Here is a 24929-nt window from a genome sequence, read left to right on the forward strand (position 1 = left end):
CTTTCTGGCAAATTTAGTATTCCACGCTCATATAACTTCTGGCCTTTATCTGCAAAAAACTGAACCAAGTGAGATTTTATAGCCTCATCATTGCCGAAAGTTTTACCATTTAAGGAGTTCTGCAAAGATCGAAATAAATGGTAGTCTGATGGTGCAAGGTCAGGGCTATATGGTGGATGCATCAAAAGTTCCCAGCCAAGCTCACTCAGTTTTTGGCGAGTGACCAAAGATGTGTGCGGTCTAGCGTTGTCCTGGTGGAATATGACACCTTTACGATTGACCAATTCTGGTCTCTTCTCCTTGATGGCTGTATTCAATTTGTCCAATTGTTGACAGTAAACACCCGAATTAATCGTTTGGTTCCTTGGAAGCAGCTCAAAATATACCACACCCTTCCAATCCCACCAAACAGACAGTATAACCTTCTTTTGGTGGATATCAGCCTTTGAAGTGGTTTGAGCTGGTTCACCATGCTTGGACCATAATCGTTTTCGACTAACGTTGTTGTAAACAATCCATTTTTCATCTCCAGTTATGATTCGTTTTAAAAACGGATCGAATTCATTGCGTTTAAGGTGCATATCACAAGCGTTGATTCGGTTAGTTAAATGAATTTCTTTCAATACATGTGGTACCCATATTAAAATTGACGCCAAACAAACAAATGTAAACAAAATTTCGCGCACTTTTTTTCTAAAGCAAGCTAAAAGTAACAGCTGATAACTGACAGAAGAAATAATGCAATTACAGAGTCACAAGCCGTTAAAAAAATTTGTCAACGCCGACTATATAACTAATATATTACCGACAATTACTTTTTGGGCAACCCAATATATATATATATTATTGATCGTTATGACTTGTTAAGTCGGTCTAGCCATGTCCGTCCGTCATTCCGTCTGAAATTTGTCCCAAATACTTCTTATTAGTGTAGGTCGGTGCGGATTGTAAATGGGCCATATCGGTCCATGTTTTGATATAGCCGACATATAAACCGATCTTGGATCTTTTTCTTTTCTATCAGCCAACACACAGGGCATGTCTATGAATGCATTTCTCTTAAATCTTTTGATGTCAAAGTGGGTGGGAAAACACTAGCCGGAAATCGATTACACATACAAACGGTTCTAGCGAAATAAGAATTCTCTCTATAATGCATTGTGCGGTCCGAATATCAGACGCACACGCACCATGAAAGTTACAAAAGAACAGCGCCAAACAACCCACATTGGATACCCCACTGTCACCAATCAACGCCATCGCTCTCCTCTGCACAGGGTCCAGTAGCTCCAGGGGTGGTTTTGAAGCTTCAGCCCATACATGTGACTTGTACTCCATTTTCGGCCTTATGAAAATGGCATAGATATGAAGAAGAGCAGACGGAGTGATGTAATTCTTACACCGTGAAGGTTATGTAGAAATTTCGTGATTTTGAATGACAGACTAACTTAGCTATATCGACTCAGAATGTCAAGATGATCGAGAATCGTCATACTTTATAGGATTAGTAATTTTATATTGAAAATTCTTGCAAACGGAATAGCCAGATTGGTATACTAACTCATCTTAAGGTGGTGAGTATAATTATCATAAAATTGATTTTCGATAACATTTTTTTAATGTTTTTTGACAACACACCTTAAAACCACAATTAGACCACATATAAAAGCGGTATACGAAGAGACATTGTATAAATTCCAACTACTAAACAAGCGACAAAACCAAGATGGACTACTTCTGGGCAGATAATCTAGACATTGAACTTCGGATATATCCTGCAACACAACCACCTGAGGCCTTGTAATCAAAAGAGCGTTTATGGCTGCTCGGTAACCGCTTTGTACAGCACCACCTAAATGGCCACGAAAGCAGGTTCCAGCTGCATCAGAAGAAGACCATATGACACGATGCCAGGCTGTGGTAAGGGGTGCATGTTCCAGTGCAATCATTTCGAAGGGATGCTGGAAAAACTCGATTGGCATTAACATTTCATCACCAAAGCACTCTGTCAATTTGTGAAGAATAATAGAGTGTGCTGTTTGTTCAAGGCCCTCCTTGTGTATGAGTTGTCCGCACATCGTGGCATCTCGATATTCATGGGCCACCAAAAAAGGTTCCAAGCTCAAACACTGTCCCGTATATCCCTTACTTCGCCAATGAGCTTCCTTGTATTTGGCCAGGAAGCTGGTAATGACCCTCTTAGGTATGTCAACTTCCGTAGGAATCTTTTGCAATTCCCTAGGCAATGGGGGCGAAAATTTTATATCTTGAACTTTATTCCAAGGTAGGGCCAATATTACCACCTCAGCGGTGTAAGAAACATTTTGTGTATCACGTACCATCACTTGGTCCCGGTATTGAAATAGTTCGCAAATTTTACGACCATATAAAATCTTTGTATTTTGCAGTCGTGTCAGAATTTCATTGATCAAATTTCTAGAGGAAAATTCCAACAAACCATTGGGCACGCTGTATAATCTGGAACATTTACTTATCCTGGTTATATGACTGTGAAAATTTGGATTATTTGATTAAACAAATAATTATGCTTACAAATCGATCAGGTTGCGTAAGCCCCCGCAGGTGTAACAAATGCCCATGAAGTCATCATAACTAATGCTTTGGGCTTGTATGCCAGATATTAATAGAACCAAATTCGTCATATATTTTCGCGAGGCAGAAAAGAACAGACGCTTTTCTATATGGGAAAGCATTGGCAAATCGCTGAAAGATCTGCAAATATACGTAAGATTAGAAAAAACTACGCACAAGTTATTTGACTCACTTCTTTGATCCTGCCTTGGACTTTCCTATGTTAACCTCCAACTCGCCTATGTATCGTTCCAACTCGTATTTGACCAACGAAGAAAAAATACCCTTATCAATCTCCCAACACCTTTTAAGCCTTACAGCTACTGAGTTTCGTTTGCTGATGGGCACATTGAGACGTCTTAGTAAGCGATATATATGACATTGATCCTCTGTTATCCATTTGGCTCCTATTTCTCCCAAAGAGCTGGAACGCATTTGACCTCCAATTGTTTGCGTAGCTTCCATGATATTAACACTGAGACCTGTCTCCTTCTCGCTTAAACTAAGAGCTGATGTTAAACCCGATAAGCCAGCTCCAATTATTAAAATATTGCATTTATAGTCATCTGTTGTATTCTCCATAGCTGTTAACAAAATATTTCTTTTTTAAAATTTTTGTCACACAAAAAAAAAAAAAAAAAATAATTATACAAACTAATTGATCGAAGTATTTTAATAATTTTGAGTCAAGAAGCAAAACTTCAAAATAAGGACGCAATTCCTAAAGCTGGAGTTACATACCACGCGAAGCTTTTATGCGTGCTTAAGCAATCAGATGCGCTGACATGCGTTTTTGGCTTGAGTTACATAGCATGTGCCCTTTGCTTCACACAAATTTCTGAAAATCAGCTTATTTATGTCATTTCCAAAGAAAAATTCAATGGAAATGGTTAATTATACGGTTTAATATTAAAATCATGAAAGAATTTCTCTAATTTACGGACTGCAAAACATTTTTTGAATAGAAATATATTCAAATCATATGTTTTGAGCCCTCAAAACGTATTAAAAATGCAACTCTGCAAACAAATCCCACAAAAGCAATGCGCAAAAATTAAACTTTCAACTTTGACGATTGAGATCGAGCTTCATTCTGTGTTACCATACGGAAGTAGTGGTTTTAGGCGTCAAAGTTAAAAATTGTTTAACTTTTGCTCTTTGCTTTAGTGGGATTTATTTCCAGAGCTGGATTTTCAATGCGAATGCATAGTATGTAACTTCACCTTAGGAGTTGGTTAACTAATTCCGTCAGATGCGTTCGAGCATTTGTTGTGTAATTCACACAATACAAACCATTACATAATTACCAGGTAGTGTACCGTAAAGAGCTGAGTACAATTTTTCCTCGCGAAGTGCACTACTTGTCAACGAGCTGTGGTTGTGTGTGTGTATTATAGTTAAGAACCATAACACAAAACAACGACAAAAGGCGCGAACTAGTAACATACACAAAAACTGAGTTGCACTAATCACTGATTTTGACAGAAAGTGCGCTCAATATTTTGTTGTTGGGCAACTGTCATTACCTGTAAATGAATATATCTTGATACAAACCATAAGATGTGATATGCACGCAAAAGTACGCATTATTGCCGCAGAATGAGCGCGTTGAGGAGCATCGCGTTGAAAAATGCAACTCTGCAAAAAAATGTTAAAAACAACTCTCCAAAGTTAAACAGTTTTTAAAAAAACGACTTTAAGGCTGGTACTATATTCGTTTTTCACAGTTGAAAACACATATTTTTCAGGATTCATTTTTTTGAAACACTACAAAAATGAAAACATAATATTTTTAAGAAAATGTTTTCATAAGTAATGAGGAAATGTACTACTGAATGAAATCAGCAAGTTTTTTTGCTTCAAAATCTATTATCTAAAAAAGTAATCACGAAAAACGAACATAGTACCAACCATTAGGTGTGACAACACAGAATGGAGCTAAATTTCAAGTGACAAAGTTGAAAAGTTTCTAACTTTTCCGCGTTACTTCTGTGGATTTTGTGTGCAGAGTCGCAATTTGGAAAGCGACACTCAAAAGCAAGGCTTTTGGCCTTAAGAACTAAGTCGCTATATATCTATGGAAATATAACAAAACCCTACAACTCGAGTTATGGGGTTTTGTCATATTGCCACAAAAACACTTAGAATAGCCTACAAAACTGACCAAATTGAAGAAGAATGTCGAAGGGCCTAACACATCTCACTGTCCCAAATTTCGGCGACATCGGACTATAAATGCGCTTTTTATAGGCCCAAAACCTTACATCGAGAGATCGGTCTATATAGCAGCTATATACAAATCTTGATCAATTTAGGCCAAATTGCAGAAATGTGTCGAGGGGCTTAACTTTAGTCACTGTCCCAAATTTCGGCGACATCGGACAATAAATGCGCCTTTTATGGGCCCAAAGCCTTAAATCGAGAGATCGGTCTATATGGCAGCTATATCCAAATCTGGACCGATCTGGGCCAAATTGTAAAAAAAATTTCAAGGGACTCACTGTCATAAAATTTTGCCAAAATCGGGCAATAAATGCTCCTTTTATGGGCCCAAAACCTTAAATCGAAAGATCCGTCTATATGGCAGCTATATCCAAATCTGGACCGATCTGGGCCAAATTGAAGAAATATGTTAAACACAACTCACTGTCCCAAATTTCGGCAAAATCGGATAATAAATGTGGCTTTTATGGGCCTAAGACCCTTAATCGGCGGATCGGTCTATATGACAGCTATATCCAAATCTGGACCAATCTGGGCCAAATTGAAGAATGATGTCGAAGGGCCTTAAACAACTCACTGTCCCAAATTTCAGCAAAATCGCATATTAAATGTGGATTTTATGGGCCTAAGACCCTAAATAGTCGGATCGGTCTATATGGCAGCTATATCCAAATTAGGACGGATCTAGGCCAAATTGAACAAGAATGTCGAGGGGCCTAACACAACTCACTGTCCTAAATTTCGGCAAAATCGGATAATAAAATTTGGCTTTTATGCGCCTAAGACCCTAAATCGGCGGATCGGTCTAAATGGGGGCTATATGAAGATATAGTCCGATATAGCCCCTCTTCGAACTTAACCTGCTTATGAAGAAAAAAAGAATCTGTGCAAAGTTTCAGCTCAATATCTCTATTTTTAAAGACAGTAGCGTGATTTCAACAGACAGACGGACGGACATGGCTAGATCGTCTTAGATTTTTACGCTGATCAAGAATGTATATACTTTATAGGGGCGGAAATGGATATTTCGATGTGTTGCAAACGGAATTCCATCCTTCGGTGGTGGGTACAATAAATGAACAAATCATTTTTTAATTGACTACTGACTTTTTGCCAAATGTGATCATGATTGAAATTTTATGTAATTTTCAAAAAAAATTTATTGATTCAATAATTTTTTTAAATAATATAAAATCTTTTTTCAATTGATCGTGATTGAATTTTTTTGCAATTTTGAATCAAAAATTAATTGGTCGAATCAATTTTTAAAATGAATCGGAAAAATATGTAAAAATAAAATGTGATTGTAAATGTAATCTTTTTCAATAAATAATCGGTTTTTTATAAACAAACAGCAATCAACACGTGCACATAGTGGTGTTATTTTTAATGTACCGTGTAATCTTAGCATAATATCCCAATCTACTGATAAAAAAGTAAGCAAACTACTTTCAATAAAAATTTGTGTAAAATTTCGTATATGCGAAAGCGAACCCTCTTTTGATAATTCATTCAAATAGGATGGCCGTTGGCTTTGCTATTGTGATCTTTCGAAAACAATCACAATAGCCCTTAGATTGATCAGCGCTGAAGTTCAAAGTTTTGTAGCATACTTCCTGGCGTTATGATAAATCAGAAGAACTTGTTATTACAAGTCGTTTGCAAAGCACCAAAGTATTTTTTTTTCAAAAAAAAAAAAAAATATATAAATATATATATATTGTTTTTAAGCATTTCCTTAATTAAACAGTTTGGATATCCGACAGATTAAAAACTTAGATCTTAAACTGAAAGTGAAATTACTATTAGTGAAACAAATAAAATTGTTTGTACATCGTAGATGGGCATCATGGGCAAAGGAAATGCGTTCAGAGCAAGTAACTTCGTGTGACTTCGTTCAGACAGCTCACCACAAATATTTGTTGTATCACCACAAATATCCGTTTATATCAGTTTTGAGAACATACTTCACTTTCCTTAATTGGCTATGACATAACATTTGTTCCACTAGCCGAATGTAGAATATCGTTCCAATCGCCCCGATTTTCTGCACTCATTCTAAAATCTCTGACACCAACTTTCGAGGTGTCTCTCACCACTTGATTTTTCCATTGGTTTTTGGTCTTCCAGGTTTGCGTGTACCACCGTGTTTGCCTTCAAAAGACTTCTTTGCAGGAGCTTCTTCATCTATTCTGACAACTTGATCTAGCCAACGCACCCGTTGTATTTTAATACGTTTAACTATGCTATCGTCGTCGCTCGTGGTTCATAGCACTCCATTAACGCAAACTCGTCCATATATTTTACGAAGAATCTTTCTCTCAAATAATCCAAGCACTGCCTCATCTACTTTCACAAGTACCCATGCCTCAGAACCATATAACAACACGGGTAGTATCAGTGTCTTGTATAGTGTAATCTTTGTCTGTCGAGAGTTGGCCTTGTTTCTAAACTGCTTACTTAATCCAAAGTAGTTATTCTTCGCTTTACAGAAAACCGACATGATACGCACTTTTTCTCTTTACTCACTCACTCTCTTTACTGTACTCACTGAATGTTGAAAAGCGACCAAAAGGGTGCAATCGGTTGTAACTGTGCACGCCTTTAATACAAATGAAGGGCACTATGTGGGCGGGCCTCAATCCGAAAATAACTCACTGGGTCAACAAATTGGAGTGAGCTTTCCTATCAAATGAAATTTCATCTCGTTGTTATTGTTTCTCATTCTTGTTGAGGTAGTGAAACAAAGACTCAAGGACACAATAATAGAACAAGATGAAATTCTTGTTTCCTTTGATGTTATTTCCCTCTTTACAAATATACGGGTAAACTTGGCCATCAAAATACAAATGAATAAATAGGACATTATCAAAACACACACAAATATATCCAAAACAAAATTCTTACAAATATTCAATTACTGCCTTAAAGATAACAATTATTTTAACTACGACAATGAAATATACCACCAGATATTTGGAATGCCAATGGGAACCCTCTTTCCCCTACAATAGCAGATATAGTTTTAGACGAGCTTCTTGACAATGCTATACATGATTCAAATAACAACAACACCACAATAAAATTCATATGCAAATATGTTGATGACACGCTATTGATAATTGAGAAGAATGACTTAGATAAGATACATGATATTTTTAACAAATACAACCAGAAAATAAAATTTACATATGCAATAGAAAAGGACAACCATTTAGCATATATGGATATAAAAATATGGAGAAATAACACTTCAATACAATTTGATTGGTACCAGAAGACTATGGCATCTGGTAGGGTCATGAATTACCACAGCACACAACCAAAATCACAGATAATCAACACCGCTAGAAGTTTTTTCATCAGTGACGAACAATTCCATCAAGACAATTTCAAAACAATAACCAAAATATTAAAAGCCAAAAGTTTTCCACCCAAATTAATTAATAAACTTTTCGACGAAATAAAACAACACTTATGGCAACCCTACAACGAATGAAGAAACCAAACGATATTGTAGCTTCAAATACATTCCTGGATTAACAGATAACAAAAGCTTAAGAGCTTTAATTAACAAAACAAACAACATAAAATATGCATACAGAGCGAATCAAACAAACAACAAAGTATTCTCCAACATCAAAACTCCAATCGACAACCAACAACAAAGCAATGTTGTTTATGAAATAGAATGTAAGGGAACTGACGAACAAAGCTGTGACTTAGTATATGTAACAACAAAACGAACGCTGCAAACAAGAATGAAAGAACACAGAGCTGACATTGAAAAAGGCACACAGAAACCAGCTTTGGCGCAACATAGTTTGAAATGTGGACATATAGCAGACTTAGAAAATTTCAAAATATTAGATAAAGAAAACAAAGAGAGAAAGAGATACACTTTAGAAAGCTTAAGAATACAACAAAAAATAGATAGGACACAAGTTCATCGTCCTATCTGTTGCAATATAAAGATCTGTGATATTAAAATTTAAGTTGTCTTTAATATATGTAATTAGTGTCGTGTTGTTAATTTATGTGCCTTTCACGAAAAAATTCATGTCAATATATCCTAATTTATTGTAAGTTAATTATTTTTTCATGAAGATTTGAAATAAATGTAATGTTTTAATTAAATAGACGTATCCCCTGAAGATGTCAACAAAAATTGACGAAACGTTGGGACAAATGAAATACAAAAGAATTTTTATTTACAGAACCTAGGTCTAAAGAGCTTAAGATAAAATTTATTTAAATCGAATTGGACCAAAAAAAATTGAAAACACCGATCACCGGATTTTATTTCTTGAGCCCCTAGGAAGTCAAAGTCTCAGTGAGAGGTCGGGCGGCACCGGCTCTTGCACAAATACTGAGTGCCTATGAAGCTGGGTATGGCAAGGCGAGTTAATGGGTCTTTAAATAACAAATGGCTATTCTATTTCCGCGGCAATCGGTCTTTCGGGTCGGAAAGAGCTTGCTCACCTACAGGAGCTTGACCAGGATCGCCACTTCCAAGTGAAAATGTATTTTATTTCCTGAGCCCCTAGCAGGCCCAAATTTTCATCCAATTTAGCTAAAATTTGGTACTTGAAGGTCCATTATGACCTCCAATACTCACACCAAATCCCACCGATATAGATCCATAAATAGATATACCCTCATATTTAAACCGATCCGACTTCTTCAGCCTCTTGCGACCTCAATTCTTATCCGATTTGAAAAAAAGGTGCATTTATTGTCCGATGTCGTCGAATTTGGGACAGTGAGTTGTGTTAGGACCTTCGACATTCTTCTTCAATTTGACCCAGATCGGTCCAGATTTAGATATAGCTGTCATATAGACCGATCTCTCGATTTAAGGTTTTGAGCCATAAAAGGCGTATTTATTGTACGATTTTGCCGAATTTTGGGACAGTGAGTTGTGTTTTTTTCTGAACCTTAGCCCAAATCGGTCCGGATTTGGATATAGCTGCCATATAGACCAATATCTCGATTTAAAGTCTTGGCCCCATAAAAGGCGCATTTATATTCTGATTTCACTGAAATTTGACACAGTGACTTATGTTAGGCTTTTCGACATACGTGTCGCGTATGGTTCAGATTGGTTTATTGTTAGATATATCTACTAAAAAGGTCAACATTTTTTTATACACAATTGAACATTGACTTGTTCTTATTAGTTTTTGGTCCAAATCGGGACATATTTCGAAATAGCTGCTATGAGGCATAAGGTAAGAATTTTTCACCGGATTTTAACGAAAAGTCGTTTACATATTGGGTTGCCCAAAAGGTAATTGCGGATTTTTTTAAAAGAAAGTAAATGCGATTTTAATAAAACTTAGAATGAACTTTAATCAAATATATAATTGCCCTTTTGTTCGATAACCTTCTGCCATCTTCCTGGCAAATTTAGTATTCCACGCTCATAGAACTTCTGGCCTGCAAAAAACTGAACTAGCCTCATCATTGCCGAAAGTTTTACCATTTAAGGAGTTCTGCAAAGATCAAAATAAATGGTAGTCTGGTGGTGCAAGGTCAAGGCTATATGGTGGATGCATCAAAAGTTCCCAGCCAAGCTCACTCAGTTTTTGGCGAGTGACCAAAGATGTGTGCGGTCTAGCATTGTCCTGGTGGAATATGACACCTTTACGATTGACCAATTCTGGTCACTTCTCCTTGATGGCTGTATTCAATTTGTCCAATTGTTGACAGTAAACATCCGAATTATTCGTTTGGTTCCTTGGAAGCAGCTCAAAATATACCACACCCTTCCAATCCCACCAAACAGACAGCATAACCTTCTTTTGGTGGATATCAGCATTTGAAGTGGTTTGAGCTGGTTCACCATGCTTGGACCTTAATCGTTTTCGACTAACGCTGTTGTAAACAATCCATTTTTCATCTCCAGTTATGATTCGTTTTAAAAACGGATCGAATTCATTGCGTTTAAGGTGCATATCACAAGCGTTGATTCGGTTTGTTAAATGAATTTCTTTCAATACATGTGGTACCCATATTAAAATTGACGCCAAACAAACAAATGTAAACAAAATTTCGCGCACTTTTTTTCTAAAGCAAGCTAAAAGTAACAGCTGATAACTGACAGAAGAAAAAATGCAATTACAGAGTCACAAGCCGTTAAAAAAATTTGTCATCGCCGACTATATTACCGACAATTACTTTTTGGGCAACCCAATAAGTTTCAATGGACAAAAACATAACATTTTATAAATGGTCGATTTATTGTTTGTTAAATAATTATTTTTATTTTTAATCTTCATAATACTTTAATATTGTTCAAAGAACGATGTAATCAATATTTGTTTTTTTTTACAATTTACATAATTATGCTAGCAAAGATTACAAGTCATCCTTATCAGTTAGCTCTAATGAAGAACTTCAGTTCAGTTGGAAATACGTTTAGTGCTTCATATGACTACACTCTTATACATAAATGTGTAGTCAAATGCATCGAACGAGATGTGTACACAAATACATACATACATATATAAGTACCAATCATGCAGATTCCAATCTATGTCATTCTGTATTGATTAAAAATATAATTCAATCAATTAAGGGGCAAAAAAAAATAAGAGAACATGACAATGATTGTGAGACAGAACTTCTTTTGGGGCAAAATAAATTTTTTTTAAAAATGTTTACTGTCACAATGTCCACTTGCATACAGACATATTTATTGAAATGATAACCTATGGTTTAAACTTTTAATGCGTTTTGCTTTAAACTCATACTGGGACATCGTCTAATGGTCAATAATCTTTGCTAGACTAAATGCAACGGCAGATGCATTATAAAATTTTCATTTATAGAAATTTTAAATAAATTCGTAGATTGTCATTTTGTAATACAAACTATATTCAATTGTGATAACCTAATTTCATAGAAAATCCAAATGGACTTTAATCATTTCAGAGTAAAGTAAAATTAATTACATATATTATAATTGCTAACGATACGATTTTCATAGAAGAAGCAAATGGACTTAAATAATTTTTAACAGAATTTGTTTTTTTTTAATTTCTAAAGGAATTTAATAGACTCATATGGTTATAAGCTAAAAATACTTTAGGCACGATTTGCAGAAAGTTTGAACAAGTGATTCACTGCTCTTTTACTTCTCTTCGGCTTCATTTGTTAAAACAATTAAATGTGCATCTATTTTAGGGTTTAAGATAGGCCCTTTAAAGAACAAAACACAATTTTCAAGCAACTTCCCTTTGCCTTTAAAAGTCGTCAAAAACAGACAGAAGTGTTTCGGAACAACACTGGCACTCGAAGATGGGTCTTGTAGTTTACAAAAGAGATATTTTGAGCTGGAGGAGACCTTACAAACGCGGATAGTTTTGAAGAAAGACATCCATGCGATTTGCGAAATAACCCTGAAGCTTGGGTGCCGCACCAAATCAAGGAAGAATACAAAGAAAACCACATACTCAATCTTATTCAAAATATTTTTCAACATTGTGATACTTGTGACCGTAAGAAAATTTCCTGCAATAAGCCTACAATTCAATATGAAGGAAGGAGTAGTTATTGGTTCCCGGAGAGACGCCACAGCTAATAGTCAAAGAGAAGCCGTAACCAAAAAAGTCCAATGAGCCTAACCTGGTATATTATGAGATGCAAACCAAGAACATGATTGGAAAGAGGTCAGGTGATACCACTTCAAGGCAGTGTCATGAGTGTCAATCTAAATATCGTCACAACTGATCATTAAGAGTGCGATGGTTCTTTATTGACCTCTTCCCTATGTGTCTATGTTGCAAATTTGCCCATGAACATTCCATTAAGCAACTGGGGCAAACTTCTCACAAATCAATGAGTGCTGTCCGATTCAATTTTAAGCTCAATGATAAGGGACATCCATTTTATAGCCGAGTCCAAACCTCTTCCCTATGTGTCTATGTTCCAAATTTGCCCATGAACATTTCATTAAGCAACTGGGGCAAACTTCTCACAAATCAATGAGTTCTGTCCGATTCAATTTTAAGCTCAATGATAAGGGACGTCCATTTTATAGCCGAGTCCAAACGGCGTGCCGCAGAGCGACACCTCTTTGGACAGAAGTTTTTACATGGCAAAGTAACGCACAAATGTCGCCAGCATTAGAAGGGTATAACCACCGCTGACATATTTTCTGATGTTCCTGCCAGGATTCGAACCCAGGCGTTCGGCGTCATATTCGGACATGCTAACCTCTGCGCTACGGTGGCCTCCTATGTTTGGTAATGTTACCAACCAAATGGCAGTGGCTGAGGCACCATAACGCAGAGATGAACATGTCCTCTTATGCAGACTTCTGTTATACTAAATATGGTTCAAATCAGTTAAATATAAAGCTAAAAATTATTCAAAAACAGTTTGTAAACTGATTCTAGTTTCATATAAACCCATCTTCTGATTTGATTTCTTGCTAATTCTTACCAGATTTGGCTGGAAGTTAAGCTACGACTTCCAACACCGAAGCCAAGTATATATGCTCCAAATCGTTTCATAGCTCCCATACAAGTCAATCTTCCGAAGGAAATCTATTCGTTATTTCCTATCTGAATAGGATGAAATTTTGCGAAGTCAAATTTTCTATGAAATTAAGATTTACTGGCATCAGTAAAAGATATATTCCAAATAAAGGCTTATCACTGTATTTTTTTGTTGTTATAGAAGTTTCCAAAATTAAAAAAAAAATTGATTAAGCCTGTTTGCATTTTAGCTGGCGATTCGTATAGGCCTTTCAGCAGTGATATATGACCTCTCTATACAATTTCAATCGTTAATGAATATTTAAAAAAGTAAATAGCATTTTTCACACAAAGTAGAATACAGGCCCAATTTTTTTTTTGATATTTTTTATAATTTTTAATAAATCACATATTTTAAATTCGTTAAAAAAAAGCTTCAAACAAGCTTTAAGAGAACACACAATATTACGTTATTTATGTTTTATGATTCTCCTAGAGAATTAAAAAAAAACAATATTAAGTCCTTTTGCATTTTACATATGTAAATATTTCAAGGTGGCATTACCCCTTACATATTGTAGTTACAATTATTCATCACTTTTGACTTAATCATAGTGATATGTATATTTAGTTAGATATGTATTTCCCTATCAGGTCTAAATATGACAAAATTTTGCTAAAACAAAATCTTCTAAAATAAAAAAAATGGGAAAAAAAACTTTTAGTACAATGAAATATAATTTATGATTAATACTAGTACATACACAAGGTGGTGTGGTGGTGGTTAAACACATTTGAGGCTATTTTCATAAGTACCATTTCAATGTGCGGCTTTGCCTGGTCTGCGCCAGAGATTATCATCACTTGGTTTTACCATTCTGATGACGAGATGAGGAGGACACCATGGAGGTGAGTTCTTCGCCGGTTTCATTGAGATCACTGGTGCTTGCCAAAATTCTCACCATCTTCCATTGTCTCCGGCATTGGTTTGTTGTGGGTCTCGGGAAGTAACAGTGATAGTAGCCCACCCAAAAATGCCAAAGCTCCGCATATGATCAAGGGCAAGGGACGCCAGATTTGGCCCAGCAGATTGAGATAGGGAGCCAAAATGCCTCCAATGCGAGCTACCATTGAGGAGGCGCCCAAGGCAACATTGCGCACTACTGTGGGAAATTGTTCGGCCGAAAATATGTAAATGGTACCATAAGAGGCTGTGATGGCCAGTTTTCCAATCATAGCAAACAGTATCACTAACCAATTCATCTCGCCCGGCACTATAATGGTCAGCAGAAGAGCTACGCCAGCAGCCAACATGCAGCCGCATAAAATGGTGCGTCTTCCCCAACGGTTAAGGGTGAGCAACAAGAAGCTATAGGCGGGAATTTCTACTGCTCCCGAAATCATAAAATTCAAAAGCACATTTCCTCCCAAGTTATTGGTGTTCCACGACAGGCCATAGTACACACCGCTGTTGACAAACCAATCGAAGAAAATTATCAACGTTTTGCGTCTCATATTTGGATAACGCAGCAAATCGAAGACACTGGCCGAGTTTTTGTCACTGGAGTTCTTATTGGCCTCATCTTCGTTTTTCTTTTGTGTCGAATCTTCAATGAGATTTTCATACACCTCGGAGGGGATTTTGACATTATTCACTTGGGCTGCTTTTTCGATGACCACTATGGCCTCATCTTTGCGGCCCTTAGATAAAAGCCATCTCGCCGATTCGGGAATGATCCAGTGATAGCACATGAACAGTAGGCCAGGCAATGTTAGGGCTATTTGCAACCATCTCCAGTCTCTTATGAAATAGGCAAAGCCGGCGGTGAGCATGAAGCCCACAGAGAAAAACATTTGACAGGCCACACCGGCAAACAGGCGATATGAAGTTCCCACCATTTCCATGGCAATGACATATGCCACCAGAAAAACACCCGAAGTAGTGGCTCCAACTATCATTCGCGAAACCGTGTAGGTGAAATATTCCGGAGCCACTCCAGCCAAAACACCGAAGATCTCTTGTATTACCAGCGAGGCAAAAAATATTGGCTTCCGGCCGTACCTATCCGATAATTGGCCAAAAATAATGCTGCCCAACAAAACGCCCACCATGAAAAGTGAATCGCTGGTGGCACTCAGTAGGGCACGGCTACACACCATATTCCATTCGGTGACAGCGCTACTCTTATACGTACTCTGGTCGTAGACATAGTGGTCACAGTGCCTGGTGTTTGTTTCGTTTAGGCCACCTCCTGGCAAAGGGGCTAGTCCATTGTTGAGGTAGTCGTCGCTGTAGTTCACATCAAAATATTCGCATGTTTGAAATTGTTCTGTGGTCGAGTCATAGGGATATGACAAATTCCATTGTGATTTGGGGAAACTCTCAAAGTTGGAAGTATCATTCTCAAATGGCAGGACGCAACGAAAATCTGGTCGAGCCAACAGGAATACTCCAGCTAGCTTATGAAAGGCACATGATATGGCGGGCAAACACAGGAGAAAGTAAATCTGCTTCTGATATCTTCCAAAGTCGCCCAAGTATGTAATGACATCATCGTAACCCATGGCAATGACAACGTTGACGACACTTATTTTACGCCACACAAAACTTTCAACTTTCCTCAATCAATGATGGCAGTCTTTTAAGTCTTTTCCTGCGGTTAATCGAATTTCTTTTGCGGTTAATCACAGAACTTCCCAGATTTGAAACTTCATTTGTATTTCCTCGCGATACGTTGCCAAGTAGATGCAGATGGTGGGTTGGTTGTATCCTTGCAAGTTTTCTTCAATGTAACCACGTCGATAAAGCAACCGGTTGGAAAGTGGGTTTGTTGAATGTTGGTGGTGGTCGGTCTTAACTTGTTGCCACACAAAATCACACAATGCTGCTCAAACACAGAGAGGGTGTCATGAGACCGACCCAGTGCATAAAAACCAAAGAAAAAATCATGCGCAAACTTTTCATTGAGTTTGCTTTTGAATGGATTTTCCACAACTCAGTCAAACTGGTTGTACTAAGAGTGTGGTTATATGTGGTGTATTGTATGCAGACTTGAGTTTTCCCCTCTGTGGTTTTGTTGACGGGTTACACTTATCTGCAGAAAAAAGACAAAAACAAAAGTTTTAAAAATTTTGCAAATTTAAGAAACAACAAAATTCTAACGCCATTATTCACAAATCACAATGAAGCCGTAAAATAGTTTTATTTGACAGTTCTATTATATTCACGGTGGATTATACTGTTGTCCTATGGTGGGTATCGTAGGCATTGACTTTTTGAAGGACATAAAAAAAACTTCTTCAATAATTTTTATTTATTTATTTAATATTTTTTCTATAAAATTAGCTGGATGCGCTACACCCTATGAGACTTTAAAAAATCATTTGCACAAGCGTGGTGAAAGTTATGGTATGGGCGGGTCAATTTTTTATCAAAATCGTATTCTATGATGAATTCTACGACAATTTTCCCAAGAAACCTTGGGTCTACAATCAAAACCGAGTTTTAACAACAAAGTCCGCCCGTCGGGTGGTATCTTTATATCGGAGCTTTATCAACCGAGCCTTTAGATCAGTAACGGTTATGGACGGACTTAGTCGCTAAAAACCGTAAGATCGATGCTGATTTTAGATATGGGGCTTCTTTAACAAATTTTCTTAGAGTTCGTCGCAAATTGCGATTTTGAAAACCGCTTGATGGGTTTTGTTTGGTTCACACCAATTGACCCACTCTAATGGGCAGCTGTGATCGACTATGGCCGCCCTCCAACCATTTTCATCATGTCCTGGCGTCAAAGGAAATGCGTCTTATTGTCGGGAAAACATTTTGGAAGCTTCATGAAGCACGTGTAAGCCAAAAAATGGCTAAAAAAAATATGTTCTGCACTTCATTTCGTCCACACGGTGGCTGTCCAATTCGTTAGATGACATTCGATGGAGTTTTCTATTTGGGCCATTATTATTTCTAAACTGCATACTGCCTGACAAAATGTCTATGTCCTCACCTAAACATGTCTAGAACATTGTATATTGCTTAAGTCAATAAATCAAATTTTGTGGACTTTCTTCGCCCTCTGGACGACTGTCTGTAACTTAATTTAGAAATGAACGCATTTGTCGATACTCACAAAACTTAATGGAGCTTTAGAGTAGGTTTATTTGACAGTTCTAGAGAATTGCGCCCTCTAGAGGCTCAAGAAGTAACATGAGGGTATCGGTTTATATGGAAGCTGTATCAGGTTATGGACCGATTTAGACCATATTTGGCAAGTCATAGAAAAAGTCTTTTTGCAAAATTGCAGACAATAACGATAAGAATTGCGCCCTCTAGATTATATACCCTCAAGAAGTATAATTGGGAGATCGATTTATGTGGGAGGTTTATCATGATTTTGGTGGCTATGTTAGAAGTAAGTTTTATTGTCATAGGAAAAGCCGTTGTGCAAAATTTCAGACAAAACGGATAAGAATTGCACCCTCTAGAGTTTCAAGAAGTATAATCGGGAGATCGGTTTATGTGGGAGTTTAATCAGGTTATGAACCGATCAGGTTATGATTTTGGTGGCTATGTTAGAAGTAAGTTTTATTGTCTACTTGTCACTCTTTGTAATGAAACGAGTAAAAGCGTGCTAAGTTCGGCCGGGCCGAATCTTATATACCCTCCACCATAAATCGCATTTGTAGAGTTATTTTCCCAATATCTCTTTTTAGGCGAACGATATTGGAGCTATATCAATATTTGAGTATTGGAGATCGTCGCAGAAGTCATTGTGTAAAATTTCAGCCAATTTTAGTAAGAATTGCGCCCTTAAGGGGCTCAAGAAGTAAAATAGAGGGATCGGTTTATATGGGAGCTGTATCAAATCTGATAATAATCACGACCTCTGGAGGCTCAAGAAGTCAAGATCCCAGATTGGTTTATATGGCAGCTATATCAGGTTACGGGTCGATTTGAACCATATTTGGCACAATTATTAAAAGTCATAACAAAGCACCCGCTAGTGGCTCAAGATGTTATGATTCAAGACCGGTTTATATGACAGCTATATCAGGTTATGGACCGATTTAGACCATACTTTGCACAGTTTTTGGAAGTCATACCAAAACAATGTCGTGCAAAATTTCAGCAAAATCGGATTGAAATTGCGACCTTTAGACGCTCAAGAAGTCTAAACCCCAGATAGGTTTATATGGCAGCTATATCCGGTTATGGATCGATTTCAACCATACTCAGCACAGTTGTTGGAAGTCATAATAAAACACCTCATGCAAAATGTCAGCGATATCGAATAAGAATTGTGCTCTCTAGTGGCTCAAGAAGTCAATATGCAAGATCGGCTTATATGGCAGCTATATTAAAACATGGACCGATATAGCCCATTTACAATCCCAACCGACCTATACTAATAAGAAGTATTTGTGCAAAATTACAAGCGGCTAGCTTTACTCCTTCGAAAGTTAGCGTGCTTTCGACAGACATACGGACGGACATGGCTAGATCGACTTAAAATGTCATGTCGATCAAGAATATATACATATACTTTATAGGGTCTTAGACGAATATTTCAAGGAGTTACAAACAGAATGACGAAATTAGTATACCCCCACCCTATGGTGGAGGTTATAAAAACATTTAGTGCCACGCATCACAACCCTAAGTTATACTTCGACAATTGGACTATTTACTAGCAGTGGGTATTGGCTTAAGAAATTTATTCTAGTTGAACAAACATTTAATTTTGGCTTTTAAACAAGTTCCTTAAAATTTAGATTTCTTTGCATTTTATTTCATAGAAAATTATGATAAAATTAATTTTATTATAAAATTTCTTGTGGCCATTTGGCTAGTTTTTCACAATTGCCTCCACTCGTTGTCTGGTTTCGCTGACGATATGCAATTAAAATGCATTCAAATTTGTATTATGCCTAATCAGCAGTTTATTTAACCCAAAGTAAACTTTTGAATGACAGGTATGGTTTTTGTTTTTTCATTTATCTACAAAATAGTTTTCAACGAATATAATACTTTAAATATTATTGAACTTTATTTGGCTTTAACTTGTCTAATACAACACAATATTGGGTAAGTAGATTAGGGTACATAGACAGTGGTGGAAAAAACAATAGGGACAAGAATATTGAATTAAGAGAGGTAGAAAACATGATTACTTCTGTTAAATGCTGAACCTGATTATTCATATGTAGATCTGTTGAGTTTTGAACGGTGACCTCAAATATGATGTTAAACTACATTTCATTAAGGGAACTTCGATATGGTTATTTTTTCGGTGAATTTACTTGTATGTACCAAGTTTGGAAAGGTTATCGCAATCATCTGACCTTAACATTATTGAAAACCTCTGGGGCTTAAATGTCAAGAAAAGATTTGACATTTCCCCTATGTTTTGTACGTTTTCTTTTTTTTTTTTAATTTATAATCATTTTTTATACCATCCACCACCACCCACCATACTAATTTCATCATTCTGTTTGTAACTCCTAGAAATATTCCTCTAAGACTCCATAAAGTATATATATTATTGATCGACATGACATTTTATATCGATTTAGCCATGTGGGTCCGTCTGTCTGTCGAAAGCACGCTAACTTTCGAAGGAGTAAAGCTAGCCTAGCTAGTTTGAAATATTGCACAAATACTTCTTATCAGTGTAGGTCGGTTGGGATTGTAAATGGGCCATATCGGTCCATGTTTTGATATAGCTGCCATATAAACCGATCTTGAATCTTGACTTCTTCAGCCTCTAGAGGGCGCAATTACAATTACGATTTAGCTGAAATTTACCATGACGTGTTTTTTATGACTTCCAACAACTATGCAAAGTATGGTTTAAATCGGTTCATAACCTGATATAGCTGTCATATAAGCCGATCTGGGATCTTGACTTCTTGAGCCTCTAGAAGGGGAAATTACCATCCAATTTGGCTGAAATTTTGAACAACGGCTTCTCCCACAACCTCCAACGGACGTGTCAAATACGGTCCGAATCGGTCTATAGCCTGATACAACTCCCATATAAACTGATCTGCCTATTTTACTTCTTGAGCCTCTAGATGGCGCAATTCCTATCCGATTTGGCATGACATGTTTTGTTATAACTTCCAACAACTGTAATAAATATGGTTCAAATCGGTCCATAATCTAATATAGCTGTCATATAAACAAATTTGGGATCTTGACTTCTAGAGCCTGATATTGTTGTCATATAAACCGATCTGGGATCTTGATTTCTTGAGTCTCTACAAGGCGTTATTATTATCCAATTTGGCTGAAATTTTGAACAACGGCTTCTCCTATAACCTCCAATGACGTATATAGCCTGATACAACCCATATAAACCGATCTCCCTTTTTTACTTCTTAAGCCTCTAGAGGTCGCAATTATTATCCGATTTGCCTAAAATGGTTTCTCTCGTGACTTTCAACATATGGTCGGAATCGTTCTATAGACTGAAACAACACAACAGAGATACCGGGAAAAGAACTCAAAAAATTTGATGCATGGTATAAGATTCGGCCCGGCCGAACTTTGCACGCTTTTACTTGTTTCCCTTCTTCAGTTGTGTTAACTCCGCGAACCATTTTTAAGGTGTTAATGCCATAATTCACGAATCGAATATTCCAATAAAGCATATGAATGTACAATAATATGAAACCAATCAACCATTTGTTTTTCTCTCTCATTAGATTTTAAGTTACAAATAAAAGACAATTCATAAGTAATTACAAAGTTTAGAGAAATGTCTCTTTAACTTTATCCAAGTTAATTCACGGAAGAAATCACCAGAATGAGCATCCGTTGATTAAATGTGATATAATATCATATTTAAAGTCACCGTTCAACAGAAGAAACCATGTTTTCTACCTCTTTAAGTTCAATAATATTCTTAGTCACTGTTGTCCCTATTATTTCTTCCACCAATGTACAGGTATTTATTTGTTCGTGAAACAATGACGTTTTTACACGTTGGTAACAAACGTTTGGTTTCGGCGGAAAACTAAGACAAGGTGGTATCTTTTGATTGGCCTATTGGCTACTGAGTAAATCTTTTCGCATTTAAGTAGTACCAAACATTTAAGAGAACATTGTATTGTCTTGATCGAATGACCATGAAACGTGGGAAACATATGCTACGAAATGTATACGTAACATTCATTCTACAATATTAAAACCGACGACACATGTTGAGTGTTTTTTTTTATAACTAAAATTTTTTTTTCTTTAATGAGAAATAAGATTACCTATGTAGGTCAATGGCCGAAAGAATAAAACACCGGTATTTATAATTTTTTTGTTTGTTATTAACTTTTGTAATGTTTTCTTTTATTTTACACTTTACTACAACGTAGGACCTTCAGCCGAACGCGGCTTGCTACCGTTTATTTAGAGAGTCTACGATCGACTGATTTTTATGACCGCATAGCGAATTGCTTTATGCCTCACAAAACATTCTAGCCATAGACTTTCGTAGTCGAATCGAGTTGTTGTTGTTGGTAAAGAAAGATTTACCCCCCTTCGTTCACAATACGAAATTTTCTAAGGTTTACTCTCATTTTGTTTACAACAGAGTACCAATAAGAAATTGGGAGAGAGAGAGAGAGAGAGGAAATAGAGTTTCTACTATAGAGAAAAACTCACAACCATACGAGCTAACAAGTGAGTAATTGAGAATGTTCACATTTTGTATTGGAGTCTTTGCAAAAACAAAAAAAACAAAAAAACGTATGATTGTAGATTGAGTGTATGTATGATTGTAGGCCTTCAATAGTATAAACAGAATGTGTACGTCAGAAAACAACCACTTTTTCCAAAAACAATGTAAATCAACAATCCATGCATCCATTCACATTTTTAAGAAACGCCAATCTATATTTAAATTATAATTTTTTTTTTCATTTAGAAGATCACACATACTTTTCTAAATATACATACATTTGTATATGTATAACAAAGAAGTAGCATTAATAACTTAAGCATAATTTGCTGCAAACATCGCGTGCATGTAGGCAGATATTTGTACCTTATCTTCAATGCAGATACATTAGGGAGTATTGGAAAAAATCTGCTGTAGTCCTAACATGGTATAGAAAATGGAATTGTTTAACCCAAGAATAGAGTTATCTTAGAAAAATTCAAGCAATTTGAATTAGAACAACGGGGACGCCTAAAACTAGTGAAAAAATCCGTAAGATAAATTCATCTTTTGGGGTAAAATTGGAAAGTGTTTGTCACTTTTAAGACTTTACCTTGTGTTAGTTATTCAATATATGTTGTATCCTTTCACGCGATATTTTCAGTTTCTTAGCCATTTGATTGCCACTACGGCGTAAATTTCGTTGAATTTCTTCACTCGCCTAACCGTAACCAATTTATGGTGCGATACACAAACATTTTGTTCAATTTGAGGGGTTTGAGTTCGGCAACAATAGCCGGCTGGGATTTTCCAGCGAAATACAACCCAATCACAGAATTACACTTGAACTCCATCATGAATAGGGTTTTGCAAAGGGAATTCCCAAGCCAGGAATTCCCCGCTTTTTGAAGACGAGAATTAGGAAAAAGAAAATATTTAATTTTACGCGTGAATACGGGAATGAACAATTTTAAAATTTTATATTAAGAAATTAAAAAATAATTTCGTTCAAGAAATTAAAAAAAAAACAATAAGAAATATTTGTGAAGTTAGTATACCTCCATTCTTAACTGTACGGTAGGACAGGACAAAAGTTTCGTAAACAATTCAAAAGAAGCTTTTGCTTTGTGAAGTGAAAACCAAAATCCAATAATCGTCGTAGCAAATTAAGGGCTAATTTGGGTTTATATGAGATCTTAGGCCAAAACTGCATTTTATATAGGAAATCCGCAAATAGAGTTTCCTTTACGGATAAAATTTTTGTTTCTTTTGTTGATGTTTTTTCTTATAGTTCTTTTTGTAGTATATACGTTCAAGATCAGTTATTTTTGGCCGGCATTTACCACAGGGCTAACTACCAAACCAATGGTTGTCCAACTTATTTATTAGTTGACAACCATGGGTGATTTATTGATAAAATCCCCATTCGGGTTTAAATCAAAAATGTTTTGGTCAAAAGGTCAACCGGACTGCAGTTTCTGTGACTAAACCCCGATTACACTGCTCTTTAAATCCGGATTTAATGGCTCGATCATCTGTTTTCTCTTTATAAAATCAGCCTTAAATTTGGATTTAATGAGCAGTGTAAATGGGGTTTTACATCCCTTCTTCAGGGGCATTCTTCAACGAATTACCCAGTCAATTATCTAAGCTCATAACAATCAATCATTTTTTTAATCTGAACATTTTTTGATCCCATTCGTTATTAAAAATTTTGTAATTTTCAATTAAAAAGTTAATTCAATTAAAAAGTCAATAATTTTTTAATCAAATATGAACATTTTTTCAATAAAATATGTGATTGAAATATTTATCTTCTTCATTTAAAAAACAAGTAAAAAGGCCGGGCCGAACTTTGGATACCCACCACCTCGGGTATATATAATCACCATTTCGGGTATATAAAGGGTGATTTTTTTGAGGTTAGGATTTTCATGCATTAGTATTTGACAGATCACGTGGGATTTCAGACATGGTGTCAAAGAGAAAGATGCTCAGTATGCTTTGACATTTCATCATGAATAGACTTACTAACGAGCAACGCTTGCAAATCATTGAATTTTATTACCAAAATCAGTGTTCGGTTCGAAATGTGTTCATTCACCGTAACGTTGCGTCCAACAGCATCTTTGAAAAAATACGGTCCAATGATTCCACCAGCGTACAAACCACACCAAACAGTGCATTTTTCGGGATGCATGGGTAGTTCTTGAACGGCTTCTGGTTGCTCTTCACTCCAAATGCGGCAATTTTGCTTATTTACGTAGCCATTCAACCAGAAATGAGCCTCATCGCTGAACAAAATTTGTCAAAATTTGAACACATTTCGAACCGAACACTGATTTTGGTAATAAAATTCAATGATTTGCAAGCGTTGCTCGTTAGTAAGTCTATTCATGATGAAATGTCAAAGCATACTGAGCATCTTTCTCTTTGACACCATGTCTGAAATCCCACGTGATCTGTCAAATACTAATGCATGAAAATCCTAACCTCAAAAAAATCACCCTTTATATATATAGCACCTTTCGTCGGAATCCGGTGAAAAAGAACAAGTCCTTGTTCAATTTTGTAGAACCAAATATTGGTCTTTTTGGTAGCCATATCCAAATATAGACCGATCAAACCATATAAAGGGTGATTTTTTTGAGGTTAGGATTTTCATGCATTAGTATTTGACAGATCACGTGGGATTTCAGACATGGTGTCAAAGAGAAAGATGCTCAGTATGCTTTGACATTTCATCATGAATAGACTTACTAACGAGCAACGCTTGCAAATCATTGAATTTTATTACCAAAATCAGTGTTCGGTTCGAAATGTGTTCATTCACCGTAACGTTGCGTCCAACAGCATCTTTGAAAAAATACGGTCCAATGATTCCACCAGCGTACAAACCACACCAAACAGTGCATTTTTCGGGATGCATGGGCAGTTCTTGAACGGCTTCTGGTTGCTCTTCACTCCAAATGCGGCAATT

The 24929-nt window shown here is 36.4% G+C and overlaps 2 protein-coding genes and 1 long non-coding RNA gene across 6 annotated transcripts; all 3 read right to left on the reverse strand.

Moving 5' to 3' along the window:
- Positions 1 to 1595: 1595 nt before the first annotated feature.
- Positions 1596 to 3409, reverse strand: LOC106080622 (amine oxidase [flavin-containing]). Of its 4 annotated transcripts, none has more exons than XM_059362763.1 (4): positions 3334 to 3409; positions 2786 to 3176; positions 2554 to 2733; positions 1596 to 2478 (listed from the first exon to the last, which is right to left on the reverse strand). In XM_059362763.1, the coding sequence occupies exons 2-4, from the start codon at positions 3172 to 3174 to the stop codon at positions 1617 to 1619; spliced, it is 1431 nt and encodes a 476-aa protein (XP_059218746.1). In that variant the 5' UTR covers positions 3175 to 3176; positions 3334 to 3409; the 3' UTR covers positions 1596 to 1616. The 4 variants fall into 4 exon arrangements, with proteins under 4 accessions (XP_059218746.1, XP_059218743.1, XP_059218744.1 ...); XM_059362760.1 differs by having other exon boundaries at positions 1596 to 2496; XM_059362761.1 differs by lacking the exon at positions 3334 to 3409 and adding an exon at positions 3244 to 3329 and having other exon boundaries at positions 1596 to 2496.
- Positions 3410 to 11040: 7631 nt separating this feature from the next.
- Positions 11041 to 14235, reverse strand: LOC131995062 (uncharacterized). Its single transcript, XR_009397113.1, has 2 exons — positions 14063 to 14235; positions 11041 to 13989 (listed from the first exon to the last, which is right to left on the reverse strand). It is a non-coding gene; the product is annotated as an uncharacterized LOC131995062 (long non-coding RNA).
- LOC106080623 (organic cation transporter protein) lies at positions 14235 to 21733 on the reverse strand. The gene is made up of 2 exons (XM_013242037.2): positions 21558 to 21733; positions 14235 to 16393 (listed from the first exon to the last, which is right to left on the reverse strand). The coding sequence occupies exon 2, from the start codon at positions 15861 to 15863 to the stop codon at positions 14235 to 14237; it is 1629 nt and encodes a 542-aa protein (XP_013097491.2). The 5' UTR covers positions 15864 to 16393; positions 21558 to 21733.
- Between the last annotated feature and the right edge of the window lie 3196 nt (positions 21734 to 24929).

Source organism: Stomoxys calcitrans, chromosome 2 (genome assembly GCF_963082655.1).
Source record: "Stomoxys calcitrans chromosome 2, idStoCalc2.1, whole genome shotgun sequence".
NCBI classification, from domain to species: Eukaryota; Metazoa; Arthropoda; class Insecta; order Diptera; family Muscidae; genus Stomoxys; species Stomoxys calcitrans.